The sequence below is a fragment of the Lathyrus oleraceus genome, chromosome 5 (assembly GCF_024323335.1).
Source record: "Lathyrus oleraceus cultivar Zhongwan6 chromosome 5, CAAS_Psat_ZW6_1.0, whole genome shotgun sequence".
NCBI lineage: Eukaryota > Viridiplantae > Streptophyta > Magnoliopsida > Fabales > Fabaceae > Lathyrus > Lathyrus oleraceus.
Genome location: NC_066583.1, coordinates 275,506,716 through 275,516,319, shown reverse-complemented (window position 1 = coordinate 275,516,319; position 9,604 = coordinate 275,506,716). Strand labels below are relative to the sequence as shown.

The following is a 9,604-nucleotide window of genomic DNA, read 5'->3' as shown; positions in this document are numbered from 1 at the left end:
TGTCGTGGAGACCAATCCAACTCTCGAACAATAAACTCAACAGATGTCGAAACTAAAACTAACCCTCTCACCAAGCAATATCATGTCTCAAGAATAATTGGATACGTTGAACCGAACCAATCCTCATGCTTACATGAAGATGGTGTTAAGCATCAAGGGTAGTTCCGCTGACCGATGTTCAAGCTCCTCGACTATTTCTGGAGGCAACAATGGACCTCAGACCGTCAAAGAAGTCCTGAAATAGCTGAAGGTCCAACTTGGAGGAATTAATCTCTTTGAAGCATTAGAGAAATATTTCATCTATGGTTATGGCATCAAAATGCTGCTGAAAAAGCTTGACATTCCCGATGCCCCTAGTGAAGTTGTTGATTTTTTAGTGACTTTTGGGCCCTTCTTCGACCATATCATTGTTGATTTCTAGAGAAAGCATGATGCTAAAACAAATATGACATCTAAAGCGAATGAGAGGTTGAAAGAATGGAACCTGGCCACCGAATCTAACCAACACACTAAGCAATTGGAGGGAAAACTTTGCTTGGAGAGTGAAATTGGTGCTGATTTGGATGCTAAGATCCTTGGCTGGAAAAAGGATATTGAAGCCTTGTAGAAGAAGGTGTAAGAAGCCGAAGGAGAAAATAAAGCCATCCGAGGGGCCAGTTAATTACAAATAGATGAAGAGATCCAAGTTGAGATCCAGCACCTGGAAAATGTGACCACTCTCGACACCGAGCTAACTGGCTTTGCTTTCCAAATTTCTCAGGCTAACCGTCGACTAAACACAGCCAACTTCAATATGAAAATTCAAGACTTCTTTCCTTTTCTAGGGCTTAGCTTTACTTTCGATTTCCTTTAAGTATTTTGTCACTTGTAATAAGATTTTTTGGACCTTGTAACTTCTAAATATGCTTTTGTGGCATTTCGACGATATAAGGATTATTTTTTAGCCTCCTTGATTATGAAGTTATTTCTTATTTTTCATTGAGATGTATTTCCTGCAAAATAGTCCTATATTGTTTCAAATACTTTCTATTTATTCGTAGGGTTCCACCTTCAGGTGTCAATTTTTCAACTCCATATACGCTATTCGTATATGCTTGCAGAACTTTAAATGACCATTCCTAATTTTGGGACCACTTGCCTAATGTCCTATCTTTTCAATCCATGGACAATATGACTTTCCACACCAAGTCTCCTAGGTTGAATGTCTTAGACTTAACTTTTTTATTGTATGCTTTAGCCACAATATCATTTTGTGTCATCAAGAAATCTATAGCAGCTAACCTCTCTTCTTCTAAATCAACCAACTCATTGAACATTATACTCCAATAGAACTCAGTCGGGATCTCAACTTGCCTTTGGACCCTAACTGACTGTAAGTGAACTTTCAAAGGGAGAACTGCATCATGTCCATAAACAAGCCGGAAAGGTGTGGTATTAGTTAATTGTTTAGGATGATTTTGACATGCCCATAGCACTTGGTTTAAGGTCTTGTGCCAATTTCTTGGTTTCTGACCCACATGATTTTTTATCAAACCAATTACAATCTTGTTCGCCGCTTCGCCCTGACCATTAGCTTTGGCGTTATAAGGTGTCAAAGTTAACAACTTGAACCCTATTTCTGAGGCAAAGTCCACCATTTTTTGCCCTGTAAAAATTGAGCCTTGGTCTGTGGTAATACTTTAAGGTATTCCAAACCTATACATAAAATATGATTATGAATGAAACCGATTACTTCTTCTGGGTCGACATTTGGAAGGGGTAGAACTTCTATTGGCTTTCTACTTGGACTCTTCTAGGAACGTACCTCCTGGTATCCTCTAGTTTCTTTGTCACTTCTTTGTTAAAAACAATATTGCACCTTGGGCGCAACATCGTCTTGAAGTCATTGAGCTTGCATCGCTCCAAAAATTTGATCAACCCCTCTTCAACTTGGGCGTAAACCGTATGCATTTCAGAATCAACAATAGCACATATCTTCTCACCCTTGTCAACTTCCATTTTGAAGCCCTAAGTGGCTTTGACAATCAGGATCTCCAGGGGCTCAGCATAGTTAACATCTTCAGTCTGCATATGGTCAGAGTCCACCTTCATTGATGACTTTGGCTTTTCACCAAATTGGAGCCTTCCGTCATACAAAGCTTTATGAACCAAATCCCTGAAAAGAACACACTGAGAAGTTTTATGACCCAAAAAATTATGATACTTACAAAAACCTCTTTTTTGTCTTTGTTCTATAGGAGGAGTTTTTAAGCCTTTAGGCACTGTGATTTGTCCATTTGTAACTAACAAATCAAACATTTTGTCGCATTTTGTCATGTTAAAAGTATATGTTTTAGCGACAAATTATTCGTTCTTACTGGGCTCAATAGGATTTTCCCCATTCGACAGCTTCATCAATTTGCATGCATAAGGAGGTCCTTGCTTAACTTTAGCCACATTAACTTCGCTCTCTTCATAAGCAACTTATGTTTAGCCATATCAAACAAATAGTCGTCTACCTCAACATAAGTGACTTTCTCCATTTTATGATACTTATTTGTTGTGGCTTTTTCAGCTTATAAGCATTCGACCTGGCGAATTCTATCTACCTAATGCGCAATATACCTAAGGTAATGAGTGTCTAACTTCTTCCTAATTGAGTAGTCTAGGCCTCCAGCAACCATTTTCACCAGTTTGTGTTTAGGGACTTGAGTAAAGCACCTTGCTTTAAGAAGTCTAAACCTGTTGAAATAATTATCAATGGACTCCGGGATTTTTCGCATAACCCTAGCTAACTCTTTAAGAATTATTTTCGACTGACCCATGTAAAATTGTTCATGGAACAACCTCTCCAACTGACTCCATGTTTGGACCGAGTGTGGAGGCAATGTAGTGAACCATGTGAAGGCGTTTTTTGTAAGAAAATTTGGAAAATACTTTATTTTCAAATTCTCATTGTTTGCAATGTCTCCCGCTTCAGTATGATACCTGGCGACATGTTTGATCGTCGACTCACTCGTGTCGACATCGAACTTAGTGAACTTGGGGTACTTTCCAAACCTTGGGTAACTCTGTTTGAAGAACATATTCTAACAAATGAGAAATGAAGTTAGGCCTGTGGAGGCTCACATTGAGGCCACTCTGGGCCAAGATCTATTCGACCACACTTGCTATGTTATTATGCATAACAATGAACATTTCGAAGGACTTGATCCTCATCCTAGTTCATGTGAACCATCAGGGGTCTGGGATTGGCTTGCGCCACGTACTCAACTACATCCCTATTTGGGACCGGGTCATGTCGAAGCCATTGATTTTAGCCTACATTCACCTAGACCAATCCATTTTCAGGAGTTTCTGCCTTCTTCATATTCAATATCTGGAGAGTTGGTCGAGAAGGGATCTGGGGAGTGCCAAAGAAATCAGCTATTCATCCCATCTGGTTTGCTAGTAACTCATAAGTTTAGTTTGTGTTTGTAATTAATGGGTTAAATATAGTCCCAATTTATTGGGTGAGAGTGTTTACTAATTCCAGATTACTCTCGTCCATTTGTTGCCTCATAGTAATCATGAAAGTAGTATTCAACGACGTTGTTGTCTGGGGGATATAACATATCCCTCCTGGTCGACCCATATTATTAATGATCGACGCATAGGCGTTTTGAGGGTTGTACAATAGCGTTGTTGCCATTGCGTTATCACTATACGTGGACATATTAGTATGCAGGTCAACCATCATCGGTGTTGGTATGCCATAAGGGTAATCCCTATTGTTCATTGGCATGGAAAAGCTGAACAAAGGCATTATGACCGTATGGAAAAATCAACATTTCCTGAATGTGGTGGGGGAAGTTATCCCATATGATGGTAACAGTACAACTGGCATCGATGACACCACTAGAACAGTTGTCCTAACAGATGTTGATACAACTACGTCTTCAACTATCGATCTGACTGGTTATTCTATCACATTCTGGGATTGTTTTGTGCGCTAATATTGTCTACAAAAGGACGTGTCATTTTTGGTAAAGACTTTTCACTCCTTAAATGCAGCAAACAACCCAGAAGCACTAATGAATGCAAAATAAGTTTTATTGAAAAAACTGTGAATATCTACACAAACTAGAAAATTTAGCACATGCCCCACTAGGCGTGCCAATTTGTTTACGCTGGAATTTCGTAAACAACCGCTAGTCTCTTAATTAAAGGTTATAGGCAGGATCGATTAGTGAATCCTAGGACACAATGCTAAAGTTTTTAACTTGTGATTTTCTTTGGAAAAAGACACAATTTCGACGGGGTCGAAACAATTAGAATGGAAGCGTAGAGATGTAATCTCGACAGAGATAAAGCAAACTATTGTAGTAAAAGGTAAAAAAGAAAGCGCTAAATGATGTATGGATGAAAGTAAGTGGGTAAGAAAAGTAAATTAAATTGAAAGACTTTTGCATTAAAGTGAAAATTGGTGTTTCATGGTTCATACATTCTCTCATTGAAGACTATTTTCTCTCTGTGTTGGTACTTCGAGTGTAAGTGAGATTTTGTAATGAAATGAACACCCCAAATTCTACAAATGAGATTCCTATATATACTAATAAGAAATAATTACTTTCAATGTTCACATCTTCAGCTTTTGCCACGTAGAAGCCTGTATGTCTTTCGCCTTGCATTTTCTCCATGTGTCCTTCAGAATGTAACTTCAAAGTAGTTATCCATATTTGAACGTGATATATGCGCGCCCAAATAACCGTTTCTTCGACGCACTTGATGCTGTCGAGAACTTCGGTGTCAAAATATTTCCATAATATTCCCCAAAAAATACTAAGTCCCACATTCTTTTCGCCTGAGACTCCGAACTACGTACACGTCATCTAAAGGCAACATGTATTTATCTCTGACCTGCTTACTGAGGTGTTTTTCCTTATCAAAAATCTCAGCTAATAAATTTATTTAGATACTGACATATCATGTAATAGTTTAGATGGTTTAATTTATTTAGATGCTTCAAAGTTCTCTTAATGTTGTGTTTTGCTTCCGTGCATCTTAAAATCTCTGATTTCGTTTATGTGACCTAAAATATTTTTAAAATTGTCTTGTTAGGGATAGATCTATTTAATCCCCCTCTAGACCTCTTTGTTCCATATTCTCATCCAACAATAACACCAACACAAAATCACATTGCAGTTGTGTCCACCCGTGTGCGACAAATTAATAAGAGATTGAACTTAGAAAAGTGCACCTTCGAAATAAAAAACAAGCAAGTTCTTTGACTTCTCTCTCCCTGAATTAGGCATTGAAGAAAATCCAAGCAAATGTGATGTCATCGTCGAGATGAAAACTCACAAGCGATCCCGAAGAACTAAAGTTCGTTGATAAAAAGAGCTGTAGTTCCTTAACAACAAAAATCATTTGAATTCTCATAGTTTTGAATGTATAACTTTCACGTTGAAGTCGATCAACACCGCACCACGTCGATCAGCAGAACAAGTAAACAACAATGGTACTAGTTATCAAGCAAGAGGAGCCAAATTTAAGAATAAATACTTTAATGACCTCCACTACTAGCTAGAGAGCCAAACCAAGAGATCATTATTCTCTTTCGTTAATTTATGCTTCCTTATTCTTTCACTTGATAACCGAAAACACCCCGCAATCCGCAATGGGCACAACACAAGTAGTGTAGATCATTAAAATATTTAAGCCCAATCAGTATACTGCACAATTTTTCATATATAAATAAACAATGCCGTTTGATACACACACGCTCTCCTCTCCGTGTTAGCTCGACAGGGTCACAGAAACAACAATGGCGAACTTAGTGAGCAGTAGCATAGGCTCAAGATGGTCTCTCAAGGGAACCACTGCTCTAGTTACCGGTGGAACTCGTGGAATCGGTCATGCTGTTGTTGAGGAACTTGCTGAGTTTGGTGCCACAGTGTACACTTGTTCTAGGAACCAAAAAGAGCTTAATAAATGCATAAATGAATGGAAAGGTAAGGGTTTTTCGGTTTATGGATCCACCTGTGATGCGTCTTCTTCTTTTCAAAGAGACGAGCTTATTCGACAAGTGGCTTCTACCTTCAACGGCAAGCTCAACATACTTGTTGGTTATTTCTTTTCTATATATTTGAATACATTTATGTTTTCAACTCATGTTCATATATATTTCTAGTCTTGTTCATATCATAATCTTGTGAGGTTAGGTAAACAATGCTGGTACAAATGTGAGGAAGCCTACAATTGAGTTCACAGCAGAAGATTATTCAAAAGTGATGACTACTAACTTGGATTCGGCATTCCATCTATGCCAACTCGCATATCCTCTTCTTAAAGAATCTGGTAACGGAAGCATTGTGTTCATGTCCTCGGTTGCATCTCTCACAAGCGTAGGTTCTGCATCCGTTTATGCCGTTAGTAAAGGTAACTAACTTGATGTATCATCATGTCATCTTTTGCTTCAACATATATAATGGATACAAACTATTTTCTTCAGCTGCAATCAATCAGTTGACAAAAAACCTTGCTTGTGAATGGGCAAAAGACAATATAAGGAGCAACTGTGTTGCGCCGTGGTATACAAAAACTTCACTTGTGAAAAATGTAACTCTCTTAATCTTCGAATGACACAATGTCTAATGTTCATAACTTGTGTTGCTAATTGCTTACATTTCTTGCAGTTTATCACCAACGAAGAGTTTGTGAATGAAATACTCTCTCGAACACCGATAAAGCGGATAGCAGAAACACATGAAGTGTCTTCCTTGGTGACATTCCTTTGCCTGCCTGCAGCTTCCTACATCACTGGACAGACTGTTCCTGTGGATGGAGGATTTACTGTGAATGGATTTCAACCCAACATTATTATAACTTAAAGCAACAATGTAACTTTTTATTTTCTGCTTTGTTTTAAAGAGAGGGGTCTGACTTTCAGTTTGTTTTCTGAAATGGTTTAATTGAATATTGAATGGAAAAGGCACCATGTAATATTAAATGTTCCATTCTTATTGGATTAAGGGCTACAGCAAACATAAACTATACACTCTAACTCTAAACTCTAAGAGGTAATTTAACCTATAAAGAACCGTTCATCAAAAGAAGAGAACAAGATGAAGGAGGATCACTTAAATATGAAAAACTACAAACTAAATGTTGGCATAATTAACCCTTGAGGGAGTTGGTCCAGTGGAGGTTTATTGTACTTGTCTCGAGGTTTCAGATTCAAATTCAGTTAAATGTAAATAATTCTTGTGTTAATCATGATTCTGCTAAAGGATTTTTACGCTTCGATTCCCAGCATTTATAATTAAAAATGCGTCTTTATTTTTTATACATTTTACGTTGAATATTATTTCTTGATTGTTGAAGAAAATCGAGATAAAAATTCTAAAGACAATTTTTATTCTTTCAGAATTTGAATATTTTGTCTCGTTTACTTTTTGTGTCTAGCGAACAAAAGGAACACAATCTTCTACAACAAATGAAGGAGTTTCCCAATACTCAGAACCACCACTCTTCTCCGTGAAGGAAGTAAGTTCGAATTCTTCTTCGTTGAGTCTCTCATAACATTTTCGGTATGTATAAATTATTCATTACTGTTGTATGTTGTTTCCATCGTTGATGTTGTAGTCGTAGGTCGTTGATGTTGATGTTGTAGTCGTAGGTCGTTGTTGTTCTGTCGTTGATGTTGTTGTCATATGTGATGTGATTGTTGATGTTGTTTACTATAATGTTGTTATGGTATTTGTTGTTGTTCTGGTAGTTATTGTTGGTTGTGTACTATTTTTATTTTATTTTCAAGAGCTGTATGTGATTATAGATCATAGTTGGATAAAAGTCAATAGATTAAGTAAAGAGTATGAAAATGGAGTGATTCAATTTTTTTGATTTTGCGAAAAAAATCTTCCTAAGGAAAGAGATTTTTTTTAGGTTGTGATAGAATTATTCAAAATTACACGAAATGGGTTGGCATGGTGAAGTGACAAAAAAAGAACTATGTCACCTACAGTTGAAGATGATGATGAATTTATGAATGATACTCTAGAAGGCATGATTCGTAATATTGTGATAGATGCTTTCAAGAATGCTAGTGTGGTAGATACTTTGCAAAAAGACATGGAAGAGTCGTTGTATCTGGTATGTAAAAGTTTTATAAAATTGCCAGTTGTGTTAAGACTGTTTATTCTTAAGGCAAGAGGTGGGTTGACGGATAAAAGTTTCACTGGGTTGCTTGAATTGTTGCAAGAAATGCTTCCAGAAGGTAACACATTGTCGAACCGTAGCTATGAGGTCAAAAAGATATTGTGTCCAATGGGTTTGGATTATGTCAAAATACATGCATGTCATATTGATAGCATATTATATAGGAAAGAATATGAAAACTTGAAGGAGTGCCCGAGAAGTAGGGAGTCACGCTACAAGAAGAAGACCAATAATGTTAAAGACGGTGATAGTGTAACAAGAAAAGGGTGTTCCTTCCAAGGTGATGTGGTACCTACCGGTTATTCAAAGGTTCAAGAGATTGTTTGCTAATGCAAATGATGCAAATAATACTAGATGGCACACAGATGAAAGAGTGTGTGATGGAAAAATTCGCCATGTAGGTGATTCATTGCAATGGAAGAAAATTGATTCCTTGTTTCCAGATTTTGCGCTAGAACCGAGGAACCTTAGGTTTGGACTTGTCACCGACAAAATGAACTTTTCTGACAATTTGAGTACTAACCATACGTCATTGCATGTTCTTCTCATAATTTACAATCTATCTCCATGGTTGTGCATGAAACGCAAATATATGATGTTATCAATGATGGTTTCGGGTCCAAAACAACCGGTGAACGATATAGATGTTTATATAACCTCATTGATTAAAGATTTAAGACTTTTGTGGGAGGAAGACGTTGATGTTGATGATGTGTATACAAGTGATAACTTTAAGATGTGTGTCATGTTGTTTTGCACAATCAATGACTTTCCTGCATACGATACTTTGTTTGGGTACAACATCAAGTGACATAAAGCGTGTCCTATATGTGAATTTGATATATGCCACCGCAAATTACAAAATGCAAAAATATTGTTTATCTTGGGCTTTTAATGGAGAGCAGGAGTTTGATCATTCATATCGTAGATTGTGGAAGGCTTTTAATGGAGAGCAGGAGTTTGATTTTGCTCCAAAACCCTTAACCTGGAATGAAGTTTATAAAAGACAACAACATATTAAGATTGTCTTTGGAAAGAAACTATAAGGTAAACAAAAATGGCCTGTGGAGAAAAATAGTTGGAAAAAGAGGTCGGTGTTTTTTGATCTTCCATATTAGTTTAGTTTTGATGTAAGACATTATCTTGATATGATGCACGTGGAGAAAAATGTATGCGATAATTTGATTGAAACACTTCTCAACATTAAAGGCAAGACAAAATATACTAAGAAATCTCGTGAAAAGATAGTGGTGATGGGTATACGACAAGAGTTAGCCCTAAAAGAAATAGGAAATATAACATATTTTCCCTCAGCTTGTCACACTCTGTCTAAAAAAGAAAAAAAATTGTGATTGTTTGCAGGGTATCAAAGTTCTCCAAGGGTACACATGAAATATAAAGAAACTTGCGTTAGAGAACGATCACA

General features: G+C 37.0%; 2 protein-coding genes across 2 annotated transcripts; one reads left to right on the top strand and one right to left on the bottom strand.

Annotated features, from left to right (window-relative positions):
* Positions 1 to 1,154: 1,154 nt before the first annotated feature.
* LOC127080186 (uncharacterized) lies at positions 1,155 to 1,637 on the bottom strand. The gene has a single exon (XM_051020516.1). It carries the CDS (start codon positions 1,635 to 1,637, stop codon positions 1,155 to 1,157), a length of 483 nt encoding a protein of 160 aa, XP_050876473.1.
* A 4,136-nt stretch (positions 1,638 to 5,773) lies between these two features.
* LOC127088139 (tropinone reductase homolog At5g06060) lies at positions 5,774 to 6,851 on the top strand. The gene is made up of 4 exons (XM_051029058.1): positions 5,774 to 6,082; positions 6,183 to 6,399; positions 6,473 to 6,579; positions 6,657 to 6,851. The coding sequence occupies exons 1-4, from the start codon at positions 5,786 to 5,788 to the stop codon at positions 6,849 to 6,851; spliced, it is 816 nt and encodes a 271-aa protein (XP_050885015.1). The 5' UTR covers positions 5,774 to 5,785.
* Positions 6,852 to 9,604: the final 2,753 nt, after the last annotated feature.

Excerpts from the sequence above, each read along its gene's own strand:
- LOC127080186 (XM_051020516.1), bottom strand. The coding sequence starts at position 1,637 with ATGGTGGACTTTGCCTCAGAAATAGGGTTCAAGTTGTTAACTTTGACA.
- LOC127088139 (XM_051029058.1), top strand. The coding sequence starts at position 5,786 with ATGGCGAACTTAGTGAGCAGTAGCATAGGCTCAAGATGGTCTCTCAAG. Across the intron at positions 6,083-6,182 it reads ACGGCAAGCTCAACATACTT|GTAAACAATGCTGGTACAAA; the intron begins GTTGGTTATTTC and ends TTGTGAGGTTAG. Across the intron at positions 6,580-6,656 it reads AAACTTCACTTGTGAAAAAT|TTTATCACCAACGAAGAGTT; the intron begins GTAACTCTCTTA and ends CATTTCTTGCAG.